Genomic DNA, 27,430 nt, shown 5'->3' on the forward strand with positions numbered 1-27,430 from the left:
TAGTTCAAGAAAAATACATTCATAACAGATACATTGAAACCTTCAGCAACAATAGATAACACTTTGATATCAGAATCATCAATGACAGCTACTATCTAAAATTAAGGGCTTCACTTATTAATCTGTCATATCATTCAAAAACTCGAGAATGATCAGCTTTGTAAAATCTTCAGCAATTACAGATACAATTGAAACCAAAAGTCATAAGTAATGGCTATATCAAGTACTAAAGGCTTCATTTCTCATCAGTCAAGTTTGATTATTCTAAGCCCATATTAATCAGCTTTGTGCCTTTCAAGTTTGAAGAGACGATATAGGAATGATACCAGCCACTGCCAAATGCGGATGAGCCAGTTAGTTTGCTGGGGTTTGGGTTCGGGTCTTGGTCCAAAAATTCCTTTGTAAATTTCCTTTTGCTTCAAATAGAGAGCCTTGTCATGTTCTGCAAGAAGGCGCAACTCCCTTGCAATTGGTTTATCTTCAGGTGCATGTTTACGTGCCTTCAGGAAGTCTTCCCGGGCAGCATCTGTTTGCCCAAGTTCTGCTCTCGCTTTTCCCCGTCTGAAAAGTGCTTTGACATTGTTTTCATCCTCAGCCAATACCTGTGAACCCATCTTTCTAATTAAATTCATCAGATATTTTATGGCCAAAAAAGCACCACCTAGACAATTTTGCATGCATAGAAGCCCACCCAACTATGCACATGCAGAGAGAGAGAGAGAGAGAGAGAATCTTGGCTTGTATCTAAACATATCATGTGCAACTCACAAAGATAATGTTTCATGGATGACTTTTTACACAAGAACATGAGGAAGGTATTGAAAAGAAATGAATCTAATTGCATTCATGGGCAAATTCCTTGGCCAGTGTGGAGAAACATTATTTGGGCTCTTTGTGAGTCTTTGGCATGTCTACAGTTACTTTATGTTGAGAAGATGAAATCCTAACAAGCAGGAAACCCCTATTTCAGCATTGATGATACATGGAGATGTAGTTAACGGGATGTACCTAAAAGGTTTTGAAAACTAAAAATTTCATGGTGTGCTTCTAAATCCCTTCCTCTATTATGAATATATCTCAAATTAATTCTAACAGTTTAGAATTTAGATGCTTAAAAAATTCAGTTTACAGAAAGTTGAGATGTAGAAATACATGTGTGTGTGTGTGTGTGTGTGCACGTGCACGGTAAGGCTCAGCTTTGGCAATATTAAAACAATAAGTAGAAAAATACCGATATAAATGCAAGAAAATGCTAAAGACCCCTATGTTTAGTTTTATCTTCAATGGGGTCTTTATAGACCTTACAGAGATTTTGAAGTTGTATCTAAACTATACATCCTATACATCCACCATTGATTGACTCAAAATTAGTACAAAACTCACTGCATTTTCAGATCATCCCCACTCCCACCCACATCCACAAATCCCCCAAAAAAAGGGCTGAACAAATATATCAATCAAAATTTGGATAATTCAAGCGTGCAACTATTGATTTCCCTGCAAGTACCAGAGATTCTTTGAAATAGTAGTATTTAAAGATGATCAAAGCAATCAAATGTCAGTGTATAAGACATATTGACATTGCAACCGCATACGTACAATACTGCAGTGTCCAATGGCCTCCTCATAACGCCTAAGCTTTATCAGACATGCTGCTGTGTTGAGATGACAAGGATTTTTTACAGCCAAAGCCATGTCTCTGTACTTCCCGAACAACTGGAACATGAAGTCGTCACCCATATATGCAACGGCCTAATGTGAACACATGCCAATAACTTGTTGGAAAAGAGGGGCAAAACATAAAGAAGGAAACAAAAGGTCCATACAGAATAAAATGACAATTTTAATGATAAAACAGGACACTCAGAAAACAGAAGTCTGTGACCATTTCATACTGTTGCATGGCCTCCTCTAACTTTTCTTCCTTGAAAAAAGCATTCCCATCCATCTTTCTGCGGTCTGCTGCTCCAATTCTCTCCTCCACAGTCATGTCACTACGAGCTTTTCCCTGTAAATGTCCCTCAGCCAACAGAAATTGGATTAGTTAGATATCCTTTTTTGCCATTGAACAAATTCTTGGGAAGTCGAATGGGGGAACCTTACTTCTTTGGCTTCATCAAAACCAATAAGCTCAACTTCATATACAATATCAGCCATGGGAGGAACATTAGGGAATGAAAAGCTCCCTTCTTTCCCATAGCCCAATTCCCAACCCACATGTAACAGTGCTCTTTCACCAGACTTCATGCTGGAGACGCCAATGGCCAGTCCTGTCATTTCTTTCTTCTCTGTTGCAAAATAAGAACTATTCATATTTCACATTGTATTTATAAAACTGCACTGAAAGAAAAAGGAATAATTTAACCATCATTATTTTGTTTAATTTAAACACTATTAGGATCAGAACAAATGCTTGACTAAACTATGTGGTAAGTTGACTGAAATAATAAGTTGGTGGGGAAATAAAAATTTGAGTGGGTCCATAAGCAGTGACAATTGCCCTATCAAGACTTTGCTTGCACTATGGCTCCGGTGGAATTTGATTTATGCTTCATTGACTTATTGCCTATCACACAACTTGATCCCTCCCAAGGAAAATCCTGAATTGGATCCTAGTTGAATTAGATTCTGAAAAACACATTTTTGCACCAATGATTTTACTCTATTTTTTTCAGTTTTCACCTGGGAAGTACAACCATGTTGCTTTATTTTTCTGTTAAACTTCTGATAACATCAATTAACTATTTCCAAATAGGATCAATCTCTATTTTCATGCCTTCAATCGGCAGACCTATAGGATGCATTTAACTCATGGGCTAGGGCAGCTAGGCTTGGCTAGGGTTGACTAAGCACTCTAAGCCTTTGTCTGGTCCAGCACAAGTGTAGGATAGGACAGGCCAGGGAGGGGTGCTTCTTAGTCTCTCCAGATGAGCTAGTGCTGGCTGGTTCCCTCCGTCCCTCCCGCCGTAGGAGGCAGCTCAGGATAAGGGCGTTCAAAGGCATAAAAATAAATTCCACCTATGTCCTTTTCCTATCCCTAATAGATGGTAAATCAAACAGTTCATAGGATAATTATCCTATTCAATCCGGTACAATACAATTCAGTCCAGTCTAATCTTACAAAACATTAGCCTACAAAAACAAACACACCATAAAGTCTCTCCATACCAATCAAATCTGCATGAAAAAGGAAAGAATATCAACAGGTCATTGTGCCCCCAACATTTCATATTAATCGAACATCACTACAGACTTAACAATTTCAAAGGGCAAATAAGTGAATGACAGTGGGGAAAAAGCACAAACATATTCATAGCTCACATTAGGACTTCTATTGAAGAATTTTTATGCATTAACGGGAAAAGAATTAAAAGAACTATATGCAAATTTTTAAAAATAAAGAATCAACTAAGCATATGCATATACCTTTCCCTAAAATCAATTCAACTGGTTTTTGCTCATGCCATGTGTCTTCAAACTTGTGCTGAGTGCCTTCTGCCCATGCCCTGTAGTGCACTGTCACGTGAATGTAGTGACACAGTCTCAGATCACACATTCAAGTTAATAAATCTTTTTGAACCCCCAGGTTCAAAATATAAGACAAACTTCCATCATTAAAGACGATTCTTTAGTAGTTAATTATTAGTAAAAATTGAAATGTTTTAGTATACAGATTGCATAGCAACATTTGGAATATGAAGAACTGCACTAAAAGGCACATACATCACAACAATACAAAAGCTCATCACTGCTGATAGAGAAACACTAAAAGAACAGTTCCAAGTTCCAACACAGGTAATTGGAATGTTATTTCATAGGCAGAGCATCAAAGAACCAGGACTTCATACAAAAATGATGATAGAAACAAACCTTCAAAACAAATCATGTATATGACGGCTTTCTTTATGCTCATCAGACAGCAAATTCTACTCTCGTCGGGAATAGCCGCAAGGATACATAAGTAGCAACAAATCATGAACATGCGTAATGACTCCAGACCTGAGACATTAGTGGCATGGAAAGGTCAACAAGGACAAGACACAAGTCCACTGGCCTGACAAAAACCCTTGGAGCCTCATTGACCAAAGCATCTTCACCATCCCATTTACATACCCCTCAATCCTCCCTCATCTGGTCAATGTCGGATATTGATTTTAGCGTAGCTGCTCAAGCTGCAACTATGAAGCAACTTTCCACTTCATTTTTTAATTTTAGCGGCAGCTTGATGACTTGCAGCCAAAAGTCAACAACCCTAATCTGAGCCTCTCACATCCAAGCCCTTTCCACCCCTTCTTGACCATATACCCAAGTTCGGGTCCTGTACACTCGCTCACTGGCCTGTCATAGTTTGCACTTCACTGTTTAATGCTCAGCAAGATCAGATCAACCTCCACCCGGAATCACGGACCCAAAAATCTACCACTTCTTTCATTTTAAGGCTTCACAAACCCACTAGCTTGCATCAGCTCATCCCCAAATCGTACTCCATTGGCAGGAGTCCAGCCCTGATACCATTTTGGAATGCCTCCGAACAGTGGAATGGAAATGTTAAGGCAGTCAATTCCCAAAACAATCAGCCCATATATATATACACATATACACACACACACACACATAATATACATATACATACACACATATATCCTTCAACCATCAGTCTAATTGATGTGGGATTTCAAATTTTCAGGGAGCTGGTACAGTAAAGCATCTATACGCTTCACCCCTTATATTACCACTTTTTTTTTTTTTTTGGAAAAGTGTCTAGTTTGGGCACTGTCGATGCCCATTTTGGGGTTTTACCTAGGAGCATTGATCCTAAGAGAGCTTGAAAAAAGGGTTGTTGTCAGAGGAGAATGCTCTTTTAAATTTAAGAAAGGCTCCTTGTAGTCTTAAGGAACCCAATGGGGCTACAACGGGGCCAATTTAAATTTAAAAAGGCTCCTTGTAGTTCAAATGAGCCCAATTGGGCCACAAGGGGCCCAAGAGCTAACTACAAGAAGCCCAAGGGCATTACTTGGAAGCAAGCTTGCCTCCAAGGACACTCTTGTCCATTAAATTATTTTAAGAAAACCCTAACTCCTCCTTGCCTATAAATAGGAGGGAGGAAAGCAAGAGGGGGGGGGGGGAGACAATTGAGAGCCCAATTGAAGAGAAATAAAAGGGGGTAAAGTTTAGAATAGAGTGAGAGAGAGAGAGGGAGAGGGGGAGAGAGAGAGAGATACGGCTACCTAAGAAAAGAGAGAGATAGAGAGAGGCTATGGCCACACAACACAAAAACAAGGAGAGAGAGCACCCTAGGAAGGGATGACCACTCAAAGAAAAAGAGGGAAGAAGGGGTTTTATCGGCCATAGGAGCATCAAAGGAGAGAAAGGAGGAGGCAGCCCCTGCACTCGGATTTCTCAAGGTAATTCCTTTCATTATCATGTTATCTTATTGTTCTTTTTTAGGGTTTATCATATTAAGGGCTAAAGGGGTTTGTTAAGGCCGTAAGTAGCAACTTTGGGTGTCTTGTTGTGGGTTGTTTTAGGGCAAACAGCAGCAGGAGGGTGCTGTTTCGTTAGGATAGTTAGGATTATGTGGCAGCAATAAAAAGAGAGAGAAGAGAGGAGCAGCCAAGGAGGCAGTGAGCAGCAAAAGGGGGTTGCTAGGGGTGGTTGTACATAGGTTTAAGGGGGCTTTGAGGGGCCGCAAATAACAGCAGCCGTAGGGGCAGTAGGAGGCCAGGTTAGGTTTCGGTTGCATGGCTGAGTTGGGGGGCTGCCACAGTGGCTGCAAGATGACAATGGTTAGGTTTTTTTCTCTTCTTCTTCTTGATCTAAAACATGCATCTTTGATTTTTATTTGGGGTAAATCAAATTTTTTTTTTTCTTTTGGTTTGAATGGATGCACGGTTGCCTTGGGGCTGCCTTGGTGGGCTGCCGGATTGTGTTTCTTGGGTTTCGTTAGTTTTATTTAGGTTTTATTTCAAGAGCTACAGCTGGGTTTTTATTTAGACAGCAGCAGGGGCTGCTGGGTTGTTCTTCTAGGGTTTCATTAGGTCTGTTTAGGGTTTTTTTTAGGGTTATAGTAGGTTTTCATTTAGGCAGTAGCATGGGCTGCTCTGTGTGGGTGGGGGGGGGGGGGGTACTAGGGTTTCGTTAGGTTTTATTTTAGAAACTTTAGCTGGTTTTTGTTTAGCCAGCAGCATGGGCTGCTGTGTGTTGGTTTTCTAGGGTTTCATTAGGTTTGCTTAGGTTTTTATTTTGAGAGTTATAGCTTGGTTTTTATTTGGACAGCAGCATGGGCTGCTGTGTGGTGCTTCTAAGGGTTTCTCATTAGGCTTGTTCAGGTTTTATTTTAGGAGTTTCAGCTGAGTCTTTGTGTAGGCAGTAGCATGGGCTGCTGTGTGTGTGGTGTTTCTAGGGTTTTGTTAGGTTTATTTAGGTCTTATCTTAAGAGTTAGGCTGGGTTTTAGTATGGACAGCAGCATGGGCTGCTAGGTTATTCTTTTAAAGTTTCATTAGGTTCATTCAAGTTTTTTTAGGGGTTGGGTCCGTGCAGGTTGGAAACAGGTGGGGTCATAAACGGGTCGAAGTTAAACGCCCGTTTAATAAACGGGCAGATCACGGGTTACCTGATTTAAAAAATTAATTATTTTAAAATTTAAAAGAAAAAAATTTAAATTATCACTCATCACTCATCTCTCATCTCTCATCAGATCTCTCTCGGTTGGAGGAGGAGGAATCAAAATCAGATTTTTAAATCTTGGGGTTTAAAAATTAAATCAAAATTAGTCTGAAGAAGGAGACTTGAAGAAGAAGAAGAACAGCGATTGGCGAGTGGCAATGGCGAGGAGCTCTTCCTACCAGAGCCATTTAGAGGGAGAAGAAGAAGAATTCGCTGGATCTCCACTCCGCGGTTCGAAACCGAACTGGTACTCCCCAGACCTCCGATCCATCCACCATGCTCGATTCTCCTTTTGCTGTTTAAAGTCGTCTCTGTTCTCTTCAACCATTCGACTCGTAACCCCTACCTTTCTTCTACCTCGCGATTTGATTTCGTGCCAGATCCAAGGCTTGCTTCCTGCTTCTTCTGGCGATGGCGACCAACAAGTCCAACCACTTGTCGGCACACTTGAAGTAAGCTTTCGTTATGGTCGTCACTCATGGAGGGAGAGATTGAGGAGGGTAGTCTAGAGCCTGGAGGAGGCAGCCGTGGTGAGGATTAGGAATAGGATTTAGTCATTTAGGGTTTTAACTTCAACAGTAGCTAGCCGGGTGACCTAACCCGAACCCGAGTTGACTGGTTTTAACTGAGCGGGTCATGGGTGACCCGTCGGGTCTAGACCCGTTTTGCCAGGCCTATGGCTGGGTTTTGATTTTAGTTTGCAAAGGGTATTAGAATTAGGCATGCTCCTCTGAATTGGAAATTTGTATGATTGCATCATTTTTTCAATTGATTAATATGCCTCTCTTAATTTTGAATGGACACATGAAAGTAATTTGGTCTTTGCTTAATCACTATGAATCTTTAGATGCCTGCATGCTCAAATCATCCTTAAATTTGCCTCTTAAATGAAAGAAAGGTACATGAATGTGTATTGGTTGAAGCCTTTGTGATTAATTTGGCGGCTTACACGATGTAATGGATCCCCTTATTTTCTTTCTTGGAGAAATATGTTCTTTAAAAGGGTCTCATGGCATGAATGAAATTGGCTTTATTAATGATAGTTAATTGTGGGCATTGAAAGTTTGCTTCTAACATGACTTTACACTTGTTCTTGCATCATAAATCATCTTCAATGTGCTTTAGCTAATTTGAGCTCGCTTATTATTAGATTCTCTTTAAAGAATATGCGCTGTCCTATTCCCCTTTTGGTTAGCATGTCCTCTCGGTCTCTAAGTTTTTTCTAAGGCTTTAACCTAGTTGACGATAGGATGGTCAAGGGAGCAACACTGTATGGTACTCTACCCTTTCTCAAACCTAGACATGGGGCAACTGCTCTCCACTAAACCCATATAGGTGAATGGAGTTGACATTTGCACCACAGGATTGGAGCTAGGAATAAATTTGGAATCTCTTTTTCTCAAAAGAAAAATGACTTTTAAAAAAAAAAATAAAAACTCTTTCCAATTTGACAACTTTCCAAACCTTCTCTTTTAACAAAAATTGAAACTTTCCTTTTCCAAAATTCTTAAATCCTTTCCTTTTAAAGACCAATGATGAATTTAGTAGTTTTTTCAAGAACTCTCCTTTTTATCAAAATGGGAACTTTCCCTTTTCAAATTTTCAAATTCTTACCTTTAATAGTCAGTGATAAATTTAGCATTCTTTCAAAAACTTTCCTTTTTTGTCAAATTGAAAAATCTTCCTTTGTCAAAATTTCAAATCCTTTTCATAAATGACGATTGCCTTAATTAAGGATACTCAATCCAATCAGGATAATTGAAATATACAAGATTCCCAAGTTTTCAATTAAAGAGTTGACTAATCTCAGCATTTAAAACCCTAATCTCCAATCATGGATTTTCAAACCTCCGATCAAGGGTTGACTAAATCCCTGCATTAAAACCCTGATCTCCAATCAAGGATTTTCATATCTCAATCAAGGGTTGATTAAATCCCAGGATCAAAACCCTGATCTCCAATCAAGGATTTTCAAAACTCTAATCAAGAGTTGACTAAATCTCTGCATTTAAAACCCTGATTTCCAATCAAGGTTTTTTTAAATGTCCAATCAAGGATTGGCCCCATTTTTGCATTAAAACCCTGATAATCAATTAGAGATTTTCAAAATCCTCCATTAAGAGTCAACCTTGTCTTGACATTAAACCTTGATAGTCAATCTAAGATTTTCAACTCTTCATTAAAGATGGATTATTTCAACTCTTTATTAAAGCTCGACATCAATTAAGGAATCCTCTACTCCATCAACATTAATTTCTTTAATTTCAATCACTTATCCAAAATTTGAACTAGAAACCTCATTCACATCATACAATCCATGATTGAAATTAAAACTTTGATGTGAGGTTTTCTAAATCATAAATCCAAAGGAAATCTATCAAAATCTTTTTTCATCGTTTTTTTTTTTTTTTTTTCAAAAATTAGGATATTCTTAGGCTAATTCCTATTTTCAAACAAGAGTATGTTAGGGCTTTTAACCCTATTTGTTTGGACTCTTGGACAATGATTCTTCACTAGATGATCAAAAGGGGATTTTCCTTGCTTTCTTCCTTTTTTTTTTTTTCTTAATTAGGACACACACACATAGCGGTAATTGTTCTCCTAACGGGTGTTGTAGGGTGTTGGATGACTAATCTCCTTTAGAATGATTGGCCTACCACCTCCCCTACACTCCAACGTACTCCTGAACCTATTTTCTCTAGACTGTACGCCTTTTAGGCTTTTGCTTTGTTTTTCCTATAAAATAAATATTAATAAAGGTGGTGACTCCATATTTTTCTTCTTTGTTTTTTCTTGAGTCTACTCCACCCCATTTAACAATCCTATTTGGGGATTGCCAGGCATAACAATTTTCCACTCGTCGACGCACCCCGGACCAGAATCCGATGTCGACAAGCACTAAACAAAACCACTGAATAACAGGCCAGCCCTTGTACTCGTCTTCTTTATTCTTTCATGCGGACAAACATATCATATCAACACCGTTATAGCGAGGAGATCTCTAATTTATTCATGGAACTCCTTTTCTCCAAACCCAAGATCGAGACCTGCCTTTTCTTTGATATTCCGTCATAAATTAATAAATTATTCCAATCCAAAATACTAAATCTCGTTGAGACCTAATTGGGGGTTAAGCAAAAACACATAACATGACCATGAGATATGATAAATCACACAAACACAAGAGAAAGTTGGGGGTTAAGTAGAAACACATAACATGGCCATAAGATATGATAAATCACACAAACACGAGATAAAAATTTAGCATGGTTTGGGAATGCACCGACAATTGATGGATAAGATAGATAATACGCTATAACCAAAGAGATATTACAGGAGTACAAACAGCAAAAAAATGATGTTCAGAAATATAGCCTTGAAACAAAACTGTTTCGCCACTCCCTAATGTCAGATTGGTCTTCCTCAATCTTTCTACATCACCACATTCTAGCTATCCCTCACAAGTCTCCATATGTTCTCATAATTATGCAGCTTCCAAGAGCTGATCAGGAGAAAACGAACTTGGAAAAAAAAAAAGAAGAAGAAGAAAAGAGAAGTTAAGCATACAAAAGCCGTCCAAAGCTCAGCCAGCAACACATGTAATCTCATTGTCAAAAGGCTAATTAAGTTGGCTTAAGAAAGAGTTGCCCGCCCAAGCAATAAATGAGCAACTAGCCTACATCCCCACATTAGCGAAGCTTCTTCAGACTCTTTTTTTTGGTTGCTTTGAATAATGACAAAGTACCATAACATAGGCAAGACCGATCCCAATGGATTTCAAGATTAGTTTCATAATTAAATAGGATTATAGTTCTTTCAAGGTTTGTTATGAAGTTTTACCTTTTATGAGGCCTTGATGTTTTTTTTCAAGAAAAAATTCTTAGGTGTCATATATGAGATTTTGGACTCTTTTTTGAAGGATTAATTAATTATGATCATCGACCTTTGTTTTCTAGACCTCGATTGTGCATTCTAAAGGTTCTCAAGGTGTACTCCATTTAATTTTTTAGTTATGATTGTGATTCTTTTTGGATTTGTTATGATGTTTAGCCTTTTACACGAACTCAGAATACTTGATGTTTTAGATGACTAAATCAAAAAAGACTTCAGTTGTGCAATATATATTCACCCTTCAAGCAGCATCATGTTATTAATAAACTGAATAAAACAGCAACAATAACTATACTCAAACATAAATTATAGCCTCTCATTTTGTTACAGTGCGCTTGTTAGGGAGAAGTAGAGAGAAGGTAAAAAAAAAAAAGACTAATAGGAGAGAGGAGAAATTTGAAGAGATATTTTTTTCCCTATTTGGTTCAACACTTCAAGTCTTCAACTAATGGGAGAGAAAAGAAAACAAACTATATATAATCATTTTACAATAATACCCTCATAAGAAAAATGCAGGACAGAATACAAAATTAAAATTTTTTGACATTAAAAAAAATATAGTTTTTTTGGATTAATTAAATTACACAAGGCCCCATTAAATGAAAAATAAAATAAATAAGATTTCTGTTTGTGGATTTTTTTTTTTAAATTTTCAAGGGGCATCATTGTCATTTCGCAAAGTTATGAATTAGTTTCTCTTCTTTTCTCGCCAAACCTCTCTGCTTTGGGAAGGAAAACAAGTGAGCCTTTTTCTCCCTTTTTTCTCTCTACTTCTTTTCTTCCTTGTTTGCATTATTTTCATAAAAGTCTTAGAAAATGTAATTCATTTATGCATTTTTTAAACTTTTTTTGACAGGTATTCCTCGCATGATTATCCCATGTACCCCATGCATAGAAGTTTCTCCCATGTATTCCCCCACATATAAGTTTGAAAGTTACTACTACTACATGCCGTCTTTGATCAAAATTGCTCATTTTAAGAGTATCCCAAAATTACAAAGTCAAAAGATTTTAGACAGAAACATCAAAACATATATATAAGTAACTACAAAATTCCTTTAGTTGTTTGTTCATTAGTATAGTTCTCTAAAGTCTAAACACTCACATCTTTCTTTTGTTGTGTAAAAAAAAATGATAGGAGCAGCTAATGGTTCATTGCAATTTGCAACCCATCTTGGGCATGACCATTGCTGCACTCACACCCACAGGGACCAATGCCAAGAAAGGCCTACATAAACAAGCATAAATGAAGACCATAAGCCCTTCCTTAGCAGCTTGCCACAGGAGTTACAGAGACAGCCTTAAGGCAGCCATAGCCATATCCCAACCCCAACAAGGACATAGCAGTATTGAGCCAAAAGAATGAGAAGAAAATTCATGAGCTAAAATCCAATCACATTTACCACTTTGGTTCAAACTCAATATGCAACTCTAACTGCTAAGCCACCACCCCCAGTGGCTTCTACTACAATGAAAATAATATCATCGAGAAAAGTTCCAAGAAAAAAACAAGTCATTTCAAAGCGTAATATTTAACATACACGTGTATGATCTCCCCATGTTGAAAACAGGTAATGAAAGAACTTCAGCATGATTTATTCTTCCTTTCTTAAAATCCTATAGAGCTGCAAATGAGTTGAAATAAACGAAGTATCCAGCTGTCCAAGCTAGGCTTGATTGATTTAGATCATTTGTCAGGCTCGGCCAACAGGAATTAAGCCTTCTCAACAACATGTAGCTAAGCTCAAAGAAGGCTGGGCTTGTCCTAATTTGCACACCCAAGGAGCTGTCAAAGTATTGTGTGAATGGACAAATGGTTTGGCCTTGAGTTCTGTATATTATATATAGACTTTACAAGAATGCTATACATGTAAAGTAAATAAGTTCTAGCATGATTCTAGCCCTATATATGTAAACTATGATCTATCAAGCCCTATATGTATAAACTATGATCTATCAAGCCCTATACATGTAAACTAAATATATGATAACTGTACAAAATAATGAATTGAGAAACAAGGAAATAAGTGTGGGCTGAAGTAAGGAAAGAAATCTTTTGCTTTGCTGTCTGCTGTTCCATTGACAGCCCCCCTCAAATTGATGTGGGTTGATCAACAAGCATCAATTTGCTACTTAAAAAGCAATGTCGATGACGAGTGAGAGCCTTGGTGAAGATATCCGCAATTTGTAATTCAGTGGAAATATGTGGAAAAGTGATAACACGAGCTTCAAATGCTTCACGGATAGAGTGACAATCGACTTCAATATACTTTGTGCGCTCATGATAGACAGGATTGGCCATGATCTGGATAGCACTCGTATTATCGGCTTGTAGAGGTGTAGGATTGGTCTCAGAAAAATTTAGCTCGGCAAGCAAACCTCGAAGCCAAAAAATTTCAAAACAAGCAAAAGACATTGCCAGGTATTCAGATTCCGTCAATGACTTAGAAACTCTGTCTTGCTTCTTACTCTTCCAAGAGATCAATGCATCACCTAAGAACACACACCAACCAGTGATGGAGCGACGTGTATCTGCACAACCAGCATCGCTATAAGCAGCAAGGCGAGTAGAATTGCCTGCAGGGAAGAATAAACCACAAGCAGAAGTGCCTTGAACATAGCATATGATCCTATGGACAGCAACCAAATGAAGATGATGAGGAGTCTGAAGAAACTAGTTGACTTGCTGTACAGCAAAAGAAATGTCTGGTCTAGTAATGGTGAGATAGACAAGACTACCCACCAACTTCTGGTATAAACTGGGATCAGCAAGTAAGTCACCCTCCTCTATGCGAAGTTTGACATTTAATTACATGAGAGTATCAATAGAAGTACCCTCCTGAAGGCCAGTTGTGGTCACGAAGTCACTAGCATACTTAGGTTGATTAAGTGAAATACCAGAGAGACTACGATTCACCTCAAGACCAAGAAAATATGTGAGAGACCCAAGATCTTTCATATGAAAGGACTCTGAGAGATAAGTCTTAAGCTGAGCAAGTAAAGCAAAATCGGAACCAGTAATCACAATATCATCAACATAAACCAAAAGAATAACAATACCCATGTCTGATTTCCTAAAAAACAATTAAGTGTCATACTTGCTCTGCTTGAATGAAAATTGTAATAAAGTGGTGCAGAATTTATCAAACCAGACCCTCAGAGCTTGTTTGAGACCATAAAGAGAGTGACAAAGCTTACACACATGTGAAGTCGGAGAAGGAAACAAGATCAAGGGTGGCTTCATATAAATACACTCTTTAAGAACCCCGTGAAGAAGAGCATTCTTGACATCCATTTGATGTAGTGGCCCATCAATGGAAGCAGCAATAGCCAGAATCATACGAACAGTAGTCATCTTAGCCACAGGAGCAAAAGACTCTTCATAATTGACACCATATTCCTGATTATTCCTAAGTGCAACAAAGGCGAGCTTTGTAACGATCCAGACTTCCATCAGATCGGACCTTAACTGAGTAAACCCATTTACAACCCAGAGAAACAATGGTGGGAGGACAAGGCTCAATGTCCCAGGTGTGATTGCCCTCTAGAGCAGCAATTTCTTTCTACATAGCTTGTCGCCAACAATCATGCTTGGTAGCGTGTGAGTAGGATGTGGGAATATCTAAATTGGACAATGCAGCAGTAAAAGCTAAAATAGAATTGCCAGAACTTGAAAAGGGAAACCCATACCTATCGGGGGGTACAGACACTAAAGAAGAGCGACGTACCAAAGGTTCTGGAGGTGCTGCAACTGACTAAATCTGGAGCATGGTAGGATCAGATATTGGATGAGCTACCGAAAGAGACTGTGGGCGTGAGCATCGCGTATACACAATACCTAGCTTAAAACGAGAATTGACTTGATGAGGATCCGAGAACTGCTCCTCAAAGGAGGGGAGAATCACAGTAGAAGAGGAGGGTACAAACGACACAAAAAAAGAAATGTTGATTTTCAAAGAAAATAACATTCCTAGAAATGTGTGTACCATGTAATGTAGGAACATAGCAAACAAATCCCTTTTGACACACATTACATCCCAATAATGCACATCGAACAGATTGAGCAGATAATTTATGTCACTCATGAGGAGGTAAATGAACAAAACATACACAACCAAAGGTACGAAGGTTATCGTAACTACGTTGCTTACCAAATAAGCAAAAGTAGGGAGACTCCATGAGTAGGACTTGAGAAGGTAAACGATCAATCAACTAAGTAGCAGTTTTCAGAGCCTCAATACAGAACAAGGATGGAACAGAGGATTCCAGCAAGAGAGTACGTACCACATCTAGGAAATGACGATTTTTCCGTTCGGCTACTCCATTCTGTTGGGGAGTAGCGGGACATGAACATTGATGAATAGTATCTTTAGAAGCCAAAAATCCCTGAAACTCAGTAGACACATATTCACTACCAAAATCTATGTGTAATGTCTAAATAGAAGCAGAAAATTGATTGTCAACATACGCTAAAAACTCAGTGAAAGTACGAAAAACCTCAGATTTAGAGCGAAGAAAGTAGACCCAAGTAAATATGCTATGATCATCAATGAAAGTTGCATAGTATTTAAATTTTTCATGTGAATTAACTGGGGAAGGTCCCCAAACATCACTATGGATAAGATCAAAGCACTGAGAAGCTCTACTAGCATGCAAAGGGAAGGGAAGAGTTTCGCTTTTACTAATTTTGCAAGAGGCACACTCAAGAGATAAAGAAGAATGTTCTTTATTACCAAGTAAACCAGAGTTCAATACATGCGATAATATCTGAGTATTGGGATGGCCTAAACGATGATGCCACACCATGCTAAGATGTGAAACATTATTACAAGCAAAAGACTTAATAGAAGAAACTGGAGAACGTGCTGGAACAAGCAAAAATAGTGGAAACAAGCGCCCCACTTTAGGTCCCTTCGTGATCGGCTCTCCTGTTACCTGGTCTTGCACAACACAACCATTACCAAAAAAATTAACAGCACAATTGTTATCAACTAATTGACCAACAGAAATAAGATTCGTGGAAAGCTCAAGAGCAAGAAACACATCAGTGAACTCAGAAGAGGCATCTCCGACAGCAGCTATTGGCAAAGAACTACCATTGGCAGTCTGAATAGCAGATTGACTAGCGTAGGGCCAAACATGACATAGGATAGTGGGATTATTCGTCATGTGATTAGAGGCACCTGAGTCCACATACCAGAGTTTAGTCGAATTGTTACCTTGGAGCCCTATCGCTAATAATGCCGAAATTAGCATTTGTTGCACCATTTCAGGTGTGCAGTAATTCGCTGTAGAAGGTGCAAGAATAGAGGAGTCGCCTGAAGAAGAGCCAGGGACCACAAAAGTTACTGTGGGGTTAACAATAACAGAAGTTTGTAATGCCTGGGCCTGACGATTCTGCGGGCAGATACGACAATCTTTGATAATGTGACCCTTCTTTTTGCAATAAGAGCAGAATTTCTTAGAACAATTAGCAGCGATATGCCTAAATTATTTGCAGCAAAAACACTGCAAGGTGCTAGATTGAGTAGGCGGTCCTCATCGTTGAGCAGCATATGCCACAGGGACAAACCCTGAACTACCATGAGATTGTGCCAGAGAAACTTGAGTACTAAGTCGGTGTTCTTCACGAAGTAACTCATCAAAACAAACATCAAGAGAAGGAATAGGAGAGCGATTCAATAGAGATGAGTGAACAAATTCATACTAGGGGCAGAGTTTCATAAGAAACTAATCACGACAACCAATCTCATGAAGACGTTGAATAATGAGAAGAGAGGCAACAGGAATATCCGCAGTAACCAGATCAGAATATTCGTTCCAAAGAGTCAGAAGCTCCGAATAATAGTATTGGATGGAACAATTGTCATGTTGAAACATGGCAATCGCATGCTCTAACTGAAAACGAGGGACAACATCATCTTGATGATATACTGTTTTTAAATAAGTCCACATGGATTGAGCGGTGCGATAAGGTCGCAAGTTGGGGACAATATGTGGCTCAATTGAGCCAAGAAGACAAGACATAATCTGAGCATCAAGCACAGCCCATGAAGGACAAGCCGTTGAATCCTCAGCACCAAGCACCGCCCATGAAGGTAAAGCCGCCGACTTCTTGTATTTATCAGGATTGGGTGCACAATTTGTGCCATCAATATGACCCCAAAGATCTTTTCCCTTTAGGAAAAGTTCAAATTGAAAAGCCCACGTAGAATAATTGTTGCCCGTAAAATTGACACACACAAGTGCAGAGTCCATGCTAAATAAAGGAGAAAATCGAGAAGCTAAAAAAAAAAAGACTGTGCAGAAAGAAAAAACCACCAGAAAATCTAGAAGCCCAAAACATAAATCAACGCAGGTACAAAGAAAACCAAGAACAACCTGCCTGCACTAAAAAATAAATCTTGAACCAAAAAACCTGTTGTGCCAAGAATCACAAGGACAGAGAAGCACTAGAAACAGCAACAGAGAGAACCAAGACCAACCTTCCTGCACTAAAAAATAAATCTTGAACCAAGAAACCTGCTGTGCCGAGAATCACAAGGATAGAAACCTGCTGTGCCGAGACAAAGAAGCATCAGAAACAGCAACAGAAAGTTGTTGCCTACTGTGCCGAGAATCACAAGGACAGAAACCTGCTGTGCCGAGACAGAGAAGTACCAGAAACAGCAACAAAAATGTCACGCCCCGAACCCGATAATGGGACCCGAGGGTGCAAAAGTAACCTTACCTATCCCTGTATCATACAATACCAAGATACAGTACAATAGATAAGGGTCCGACCCCGTGGGGTTTCCAGACACCCTAAACACATCCATTCATATCACCAATATATAATGGAAGACAAATCTTTTATACACATTTTGTACCATACCAGAGTCTATACAAAGGAGTCAAACTCCACAAAACACAGCACAAACCTAAGCGGCAGCCAAAACTCCCAAAAACCACCCAGCACAAGCTTACGACTTACCTAGATACTCCCCACAGTACACCGACCACTACGCTTCTACACCAAGAAGCTAACTCCAGTTACTCGAAGGATCTAAAAAATATGTACGTACAACAAGGGTGAGACACTTCTCAGTAAGGCAGGTATAGGTTATATTGGTGTGTGGCATTGAGTGTTACCATGACAACAAAACATACATAACTAAATGCAGTTCCAATACTAATTTCAAAACTAAGTACATACACGCGCACACACACATGATCATCCCGGTGTCGTCACACCCTTCGGCCCATAGTCGGCCCCGCATTACACAGCGTCCCCGGCACATGGCGAACCCCAGGCTCCCATGGAATCGTACCGGCACTAACTAGTGGATCCACACCCTTCGGTGATCAACCAGTAAGGCTCACGCCCTCAGATATAGAACCAAACACTCTTGCCAACATGACCAGCGATTTCATACGCCCTCGAATACAAAGTCGGACACTCTCAGTACCTGAAACACAATCATGCATGCTCATATAACCAAACAAACCACACCCATTTAGTAATCCAAAAATCATGATTTTCCAAACATATATAGTTTAAATAAAGTCCAGGCACGACCATCCCTATTACACAGTATAAATAACCATATACCTACGATTTTCCAACAAAACCAAGGATGCAACCCAATACCCCCTTTTTCCCAAAACTGTAACATGAAAAACCCATAATTTTACCAGTCAGATTCCCCCAAATGAGTAACCAAAACGCACACAAGACCGTGAACCACAGTTCTACCGAGTTTGATTTCAAAAATAACCGACATAAACTGAATTCCCTCACCTTTTCCCAAATGACAAATCCCGAACTCCAAGGCCCCTAAACAACGAACCGAGTTCCAAAACCTACATACCACAGTACAACATATACTCACGACTCCGTTCTCTACAAAACTACTAGGACGGAAATGAAAACCGAGGTTTACCTCGATTTCAAGCCAAAACCCCAAAATGTCCAGAACAAAGATCCGACCCACAAAACTTGAAGAGAATCCCGCTCTGATCCTCGTGGTAACGTTGGATCGTTGATTCCAGCTACATACGGCGAAAAAATCTAGAGAGATAGAGAGTAGGTTGAGTTTCTAGAGAGATAGAGAGAGAATTTGAGTTTTCTTAGCTGAGAAGTAATGACATTATCCATTTATAGCCCTTTGACTCGGCCACTTCTCGTCGACGAACGGCGTCCTCGTCGACGAGACCATATAGACAGCTCGTCGACGAGACGATGGCCTCATCGACGAGCCTGAGATTTCCAATTTTCAGAAACCCCTCAGCTTCTCCTCGTCGACGAGCCTCTGAACTTCGTCGATGAGAAGCACGAGGCCTTCGTGGACGAAGCCTGCTCAAATTCCAATTTTACCCTTCTCTTAATTATTTAAATTCATATATTACGGTTCGGGTTCCTACAGAAAGCTGTTTCCTGCACCAGAAAACCTGCTGCGACAGCCACTCAACCACAGAAATACCAAAAGAACAGAGAACAAAAAAATTCCATGAGAGAAAAAAAAAAACACAAAAGCTATAGAAATGAGAGACACCTCCAAAACTGAGAAGACAAAAAAATTCGAAGGAGGAAAAAAAATTAGCAGTTGGCTGGCTCTGATACCATGTCAAAGTATTGTGTGAATGGCCGAATGGTTGGGCCTTGAGTTTTGTATATTATATATAGACTTTACAAGAATGCTATACATGGAAAGTAAATAAGTTCTAGCATAATTCTAGCCTTATACATGTAAACTAAATATATGCTAACTGTACAAAATAATGAATTGAGAAATAAGGAAATAATTGTGGGCTGAAGAAAGGAAAGAAATCTTTTGCTTTGCTGTTTGCTGTTCCGTTGACAGGAGCAACAAGATCAGATATGAATAAACTACCACTTCTGACATTTGAGAAGGACAAAAAAAGAGAAGATTAACAACAACAATAGCAACAACTGCAAGGAAAAAAACCATGCACAAACCTAAAATCCCTAAACTTTATCTTTGCAATTAAACATAAATCTTTACCTGACAACCTAAGGGAGAAAACAGTGAAAGAATAAATGGGAAATAAGATAGAACCACCCAAAGGAGGGGCATCAGAAATGGTGAGGAAAAAAAATACAAGGAAGCGATGACTAACAAATTCAAAAGGCTGTCTTCTAATCAGATGGTCAGTTGCTGTCCCTTCCTATCCAACCTTTCTTTCTCTTCCCACTCTTTCCTCCAAACAAAAGGAACAAAAGGGAAGAGGTCCTCATGCCTGCTTCACAATATCTTAAAAAAGTTTCAATAACAAGCTACTTTAACTGAAGGCAGCCATATAGTTCTAAACATTATTTGATTCCTCGTAACAATTTGTAATGAATCCACTGAACAAGCCTATCAAGTTCTAGAACCAAGTTTTAAAAAAAGAAAATAATAGTAATAATAATAATCAGAAAGTAAATTGGGCCCAGCTTGTTTAACTACTGAGCAAGTTTGCACAAGCTCTTTGATGTGCACAGCACATGCTGCTCTCTTAGTTCATCAGCTTCCCCAACAAACTGCAATCATATCAACTTAAATTAGCTAGTTGAATGCAATAATCAGCTCAAACATGAGAACCTTAGGCAATAAATTCAAGTGTAAGAACCAAAGCCAAGGACATTAGAACACCAAGCATGAAGAGAGAAACTTAGCACTCATTAGGTATGACTTCCTCGAAACCAGACTAGGATTTGATCTGGGACACAAAGCTAGAATATATTGAACAAAAAATTCAATGCTGTTTCTCAAAGCCGTGAGTATGCTCAGACATTGATGCCGTCAAGGAGATCAAAAAGCATCAACACCTGGAACTTCCTACTTGCAAGCCATAACATTTTTTTTCCCTAATAAGATACTTACAAGCCAACAAGATATTATTAAAGAAATTAATAATTAAAGTTTAGAGCCAAGATTTCCTTTATTATGAAAGAAATAATAATGAACACAAAAAAAAAAAAACTGTTGTTCATAGGAAATTGCATAAATGGACTGACAATTGTGTATTCAAGACCATAAAAAAAATTTGATGCTCAAAGAGGAGATGCACAAATCAAAGCCAAAAGTTGACTGTCAATTCTGCAAAAGGTGTTGAGTTAAACTACTAAAATTTTCTCACAACATGCATCCACAACCACATTTTTCCCATTACATTAAAAAAATTTTGGCGTGGTTTAGATTAAATTACACAAGATTTTCTACAGCAAACATTTTTGTCTTAATGTTTTGCAAAAAATTCAAGAATTCATCACCAGCAGATATTAAGTAACAATATGGTACTTACAAAAGCATGTTGAATATTTGGACGGCTTTTGCCCATGGCCTTCCTTCATGAGTTGTTTTGTGACTTTCTCGTGAAGTATTTCCACTTCAGAATCAACTTTTGGGGGATCATTATCATCCTGAATGGGATTTCCGTGCACAAATGCAGCCTTTTCCATGACTATTTCACTTTCATTTTCTTGAGCTGAAAAGAATACCAATTACCACATCATTCAATCCTGTAGACCTTTGCTTTGCAAAATCTAATGCTTAAAACAAAATTCCATTGATTTGTTGCTCTTTAGTCCCAATTTTATATGGGCTACAAGATTCAAAGAAAGCAGTTTCATACAAAAATGAATTAGTTTGATATACAAACTAATTAACTCAGCAATCTAGTATGAATTCTGATCTTTATATTTTAGAGGGGCATAAAGCATCCATGAGCTTTGAGAGGGTACATCTTTCACAAGGCATCTCTGACAACTACACTTACACCCTTGAATTTTAATTGGGAAATTTATAATTACTGAACAAGAATCAAAAGTATGAGATTTTAGGACCAACAGACCAAGTAACATAAAAGACAAGGGGCCATTCCAGAGCTAAGTTGTCTCAAAGATTAACTGCCTGAAAGGTGAAAAAATTATACAATGAAGATTATTCAAGATACTTCTATGCCTTAATCAATTGACCATTGCTACTTTGAACAATCAATTCCAGACTCACTTCAGATAAGTAACGACTAAAAAGCATCTGTCAAATAAATTTAAGCACGTGTAGAAGTAACATAAAAAATTTTGTTCGTTAAATTTTTCCTCTTTGCATCATAATGGTAAGTGTGTCGCAACCGAGAGAAGACAGGTTCAAGTCACTGAAATAACTCTTTAAACATGGAGGTAAGGCTGCATAGCATCCTTGCAACATGCACTCGCCCCAAAGGTCATAGGTTGAAGTCACCAAAGCAGTCTTTGCATAAATGTAACTCCCTACACCCCACCCCCATCCCCAAAAATATGGAGTGGAGACTTTGACACAGGAGTGTGCCGAACTAGTTCAAGTGAATTTGGGCTACTAGTAGGAGACTTAATCATGTAAACGAAGTCAGTTCTTGAAGCTGTGGACAAGCATGTTTTGGCCCAATTTTGAGCCCATTTGCTAAAGGGTCTAGAGCTTACAAATATGCGCGTGATATATGGAATCAAAGTTTAAGAAGTGCTCTTCTCAATGGATTAAATTAGATGTTAATTGGACTTGTCTGCTTGAAGTTATGGTAGTTTGAATTTTAGTGTGCAGTCTACCAGTTTAACCTTTTTTTGTGCCTATTTGTATTCCCTATGCCAGAAAAAATAATAAGCCCTTCTTTTGAGACTTTTCTTTTTTTGGTCAAAGTCAATTATATTTAGCTAGAAACGTGCAGTGTCATTTTCCTAAGCTTGGAGGGTCGTTCCAAGTCTATTAAAGCATCTGAGGCATGTATTAGCATATTAGAGTGTGATTTTGAATGAAATTTGGAGAATTTGGCCTTGCCTTATTTCTATTCAATTCTTTATCTCCTTTGTGAATGGTGAACTTTATCTTTTAAACTCTATATCTCTACAGTTATGATTATATATATCTTTTGAGTGGTGGGTTTCCTTGTTTCTAGATCTCTTCGGTGAATTCCATTGAGTGGTGAGCAAAGCTACCAGTTTTGTGTGGGTGTGGGATCTGCTAGTTCCTCATTTCTAGCAACCCTGCATTAGTTGGTGTTAGAGCACAATTCTCATGGCTGTTTGTGGTCGTTCTGTGCAAGATCAACATAATAGAGATATTTGTGATCCTGAAATGGATGAGATGAGAAAACAAATCCAAGAACTCTAGCAATATGTTGAAAGCTGTGAGAATTGTGTTGGTGACAAAAATACTTCTGAAAATGGTTCCAACAATGGTGATGGTGATGTGACGGTTGGTCGTAGGTTCGAGTCCAAGGAAACAACACCTCTATGTAAGGCTGCGTACGCTGTGACAACCCTCCCCCTTACCTCACAAAGTGCAGAGCCTTGCAACCTGGGGATGCCCTTTTAAAGGTGATGGAGATGTTAATCCTTTCCATCATGTTCCATGTCATGCTTCAAGTGATGTCTCTTCCTCTCGGCTCTCATCACTACAGCAGAAACAATTGTAAGTTTTCTAGAGACTCTAATGTGAAAGTTGATATTCCAAAATTTGAAGGAGAATACAACCTTATGATTTCATTGACTGGCTTCAAACTGTTGAAAGGGTCTTCGATTTCAAGGAGTCAAATGAATGCAAAGTGAAATTAGTTGCTATAAAAGTCAAAAAAATATGCTTCTTTATGGTGGAAGAATTTCACAAAGCAAAGATCTCATGAAGGAAGAAGCAAGATCAACTTATGGGAGAAAATGAAAGGGGGGGGTTAATAGGAGATTCTATCCAGAACATTATAGTGAAGAAAATTTTGTCGCAGAGAGATCTCTCTATGTAGGAGAGCACAATGGAATTTGAGCAACTAATGTTGAAGGGTGACATAGTTGAACCTAAAGAACAAACAATAGCTCACAATTTGGGTGGGTTGGATAAGGAGATTAGTCAAATGGTTAGTTTACAACCTTATTGGAGTTTAAACGTTGTGAGGAAACTTGCGCTGAAAGCAGAAAAACAGCAAACTAGAGTTCGAAGGTGTGGTTTCAAATCTAGAACCAAGGAGAGCTCTTCGAACCAAGGGAGTGCGTCCATCTCGAAGCCTAATACAGCAACCAAACCCTCTTCTCTTCTAAGGCACCAGAAAGGAGTACTGTTGGGGCTGTCCTAAGTCAGCTAGTTCATCAAATGCTAGCTCAAAAAAGTATTATAAGCATCAAGGGTATAGACACCATGGTCTTAAATTTCCACAAAATTGTCAAAATTTCCATTGAAATTTCCGGATTCCGTCACCCCCAAAATTGAAATGGCAGTCAATTTCTGTCAAAATTTCAACAAATCATCTAAAATTTATTGAAATCTCGAAATTTTAGTGAAACTTGTTGAAAATTTAACTATAGAATGAAATTTCCTCATAATTCAAATGAGAGTTTAGGATTTGAGTGAAATTTCTCTCTTAATTTTATTCATTTTTTTTATCAAAATAAAAGATATTACAACAGATTTTGAAATTATATTACAACAACATTTTATTTAACCATTCATGTCTAAATTATCATTATTTGAATAATAAATAATATTTAAATAATTTATGAATTTCATTTGTATGACCTAAATATGCTTAGTGTACATTATTTTACAAATATGTTTGATAAACATTATATTACAACTTTCCACCTCATATACAAGATAGATGTATTTAACTTGTAATATTTTAGTCCTAAACTTATATTATTACATCTATTAACCATTTATAAAGTTTCATAAAAGAATTTCATGCTTTACTACTGATTTCTGATACTTTTCCAAATCAAAATCAAAACTGACATCAAAATTGAAATTTTCGTCAAAATTTCCATACTTTTGGAGCTTCGAAATTTGAGTCGAAATCAAAATTTAAGACCTCGATTGACACATTGCTTATGATTTTCCTAGTCACAAAATTTTATCCATTATAAAGAAACTGATACAAGATGGAAACGGCTCACCGATTTGAACAAATAAGGAAGAAGTAACTTATGCTGACCAATGAGATTTGCTTCTCATTCAAAGGAGTTTTAGCCCAAGAAGAAGATGAGGATTGGGTTCATTGCAACATTTTCACACCAAATGTAGCTCTGATGAAAAGGTTTGTGAAGTCAATATTGATAGTGGAGCTTCTGCTAACATTGTGTCCACATAAATGGTAGACAAGTAGCAACTCGACATAAAGTCACATCCTCATCCTTACAAATTGTGGTGGCTAGATAAAAATCACAAGCTAAAGGTAAATAGAAGGTGTCTTGTTTCATTTCCAATTGGTAAGAAGTAAAATGATCAGATTTGGTGTAATGTTATACCTATGGATGCATGTCATTTGTTGCTTGCCCGCCCATGGCAGTATGGTAGGTGAGTTTATCATGACGATTACAGAAATACTTACTCTTTTGTAAAAAGTGGTGTGAAGATTGCGTTGAGCCCTCCTAATCCTGAGATCATTTCCAAACCTTTTAAAGGGGTGGAAATTAATTTGATTATTTGCTTTAACTTTTTTGAAAAAAAAAAAAAAAAAAAGGATTGTTTAGAGATAGCACATGTTTTAGTTGTTTTTGAAGAAAATGCAAAAGTGAGTGAGTTGCCACTTGAAGTGCATCCCTTACTTGATGAGTCTAATGATGTTATTCTTGGAGATACATCTCCAGGTATTCCTCCAATGCGGAACATTCAGCATTGCATTGATTTTATTCCTGGTGCTACGCTTCCCAACGAGGCAGCATACAGAATGAGTCCAGAGGAGCATGAAGAATTGCAAAGGCAAGTAGATGAGCTTATGGCAAAGGGTTTGGTGAGAGAAAGTAAGAGCCCATGTACTGTGCCAGCTTTTTTTGTGCCCAAAAAGGATGGATTGTGGTGAATGTGCATGTATAGAAGGGTAATTCAACAAGATTTCTATTGGTCATGGCTCTCTGAATCCTAGCCTTGATGATTTATTAGATCAACTACATAGTGCTATCACTTTTCCAAAGATTGATTCATTGATCTCAAAAGTGGTTATCATCAAATAAAAATGAGACAGGGAGATAATGGTATATAACGTTTAAAACAATAGATGGTTATCATAAATGGATGGTTATGCCACTGGTGACTCTAACGCTCCTAGTACTTTTAAAAAAGGACTAACTTAAACCATTTATTGGCAAATTTGTTGTTTATTTTGATGACATTCTTGTGTACTACGAAGGCAAGAAGGAGCATCTTGATAATTTACGAGTTGAATTTCAGACATTACGAGATCAAAAGTTGTATGTCAACCTGAAGATGTGTCAATTATTCACCAACAGCCTGGTTTCTTAGGCTATGTCGTTTCCAGTGAAGAAGCGAAGATGGATCCTAGCAATATTGAACTTCCAGCTAATTATGATGTTTCAGAAACTTTCAATGTTGCTGACTTATCTCCTTATTATGATGATGATAACACATAAGACACGAGGACAAGTCTTCTTCAACCAACGGAGCGTGACTCAGGAATGTGTCCAACTATTTCAAGGGAATTTGCACTGCTAAAAGGTGACCTAATCATGCACACAAAGTCAGTTCTTGAAGATGTGGACCAGCAGGTTTTGGCCCAATTTTGAACCCATTTGCATAAAGTTTCTAGAGCTTAAGAATATGCATGTCATATATGGAATCAAAGTTGAAGAAGTGCTCTTTTCAATGGATTGAATTAGACACTAATTGGGCTTGTCTGCTAGAAGATAGGGTAGTTTGAATTTTAGCGTGCAGTCTGTCAGTTCAAGCTTTTTATGTACCTGTTTGTATTCCCCATGTCAGAGAACATGTTAAGCTCTCCTTTTGAGTTTTCTTTTTTTGTCAAAATCAATTATATTTATCTGAAATACGTGAAGTATCATTTTTCTAAGCTTGAAGGGTATAAAAGCATATGAGGCATGTATTAGCATATTAGAGTGTGATTTGAAAGAAAATTTGAGACTTTGGCTTTACATTGTTTCTCTTCTGTAATGCATCTCCTCTGTGAGTAGTGAACTTTATCTTTAAACTTTGAATCTCTAAAGTGGTGAGTTATATGTATCTTTAGAGTGGTGATCTGTTTGGTGGATTCCATTGAGTTGTGAGCAAAGCTACCTGTGTGTGTGACCTGCTAATTTCTCATTTCTAGCAACCTGATATCAGGCTTGCAAACTGGGTGTTGCATTTTTCATTTTTTGGGATGAACAACATATGAAACCAATTCTAGTTTTGTTGTTAAACATCAGACTATAAGCTCACTTACAGATTGCAAAAATTTCCACCTGAGGCCTAGGATAACTACACAAGTACAATAAATCCAGCACATAAGTAGAATAGGCCTTCCATTTACGCAAATACACAAGAACACAATACGCCATACATATTTGTCATCTGAAAAAGAAAAGCAACGAGTGTGATGCATTACCTTGTGACTGACTCTGTTCCCGCACATCCTCCATTTCCACCCCCCCAGAATGACAACAACCCACCAACTGTCTTCTCAAATTGCTGCAGTAAAACCGAAATTCAAGTCCGTAACATCTAGATTTTAAATTCAATTAAAAATTAAAAAACAACGGAAAAAAAAAAAAACAAAACAAATTATGCGAGTATATATCCATGCCAAGAAGATTAAGAGAAAGGACTAAAGGAGCTGGCGTGCAAGTCTTGAGATGCACTGAGAAGAACTATTGATAAATAGAGAAAGATAGCGAATGGTGCTGAATTCCTTACCGGAAATGGATCTAAATTTTACAGTTCTTGTTGTTGGATAAAGAGAGAATTCAGACGGAATGAGACCAGTGTGCAAGTCCGAAGAAGATTCTGGAGACACGGTCCGGAGCGAGGAGGAGGAGGACTAGAGGAGAGCGTTGGGGAGAAAGACGGTCATTAATGGATGGACTGAGCGAGGACAATAACAGTGAAGGCCTCACCACGTTCCCTTGATGCGCGTAAC

General features: G+C 38.2%; 1 protein-coding gene across 1 annotated transcript; it reads right to left on the minus strand.

Annotated features, from left to right (window-relative positions):
- On the minus strand, positions 1-27,430 carry LOC131165015 (peptidyl-prolyl cis-trans isomerase FKBP42). The gene is made up of 8 exons (XM_058122626.1): positions 27,208-27,430; positions 26,900-26,982; positions 20,846-21,028; positions 3,427-3,516; positions 2,104-2,288; positions 1,886-2,008; positions 1,600-1,752; positions 1-602 (listed from the first exon to the last, which is right to left on the minus strand). The coding sequence occupies exons 2-8, from the start codon at positions 26,931-26,933 to the stop codon at positions 276-278; spliced, it is 1,095 nt and encodes a 364-aa protein (XP_057978609.1). The 5' UTR covers positions 26,934-26,982; positions 27,208-27,430; the 3' UTR covers positions 1-275.

Source organism: Malania oleifera, chromosome 9, assembly GCF_029873635.1.
Source record: "Malania oleifera isolate guangnan ecotype guangnan chromosome 9, ASM2987363v1, whole genome shotgun sequence".
NCBI lineage: Eukaryota > Viridiplantae > Streptophyta > Magnoliopsida > Santalales > Ximeniaceae > Malania > Malania oleifera.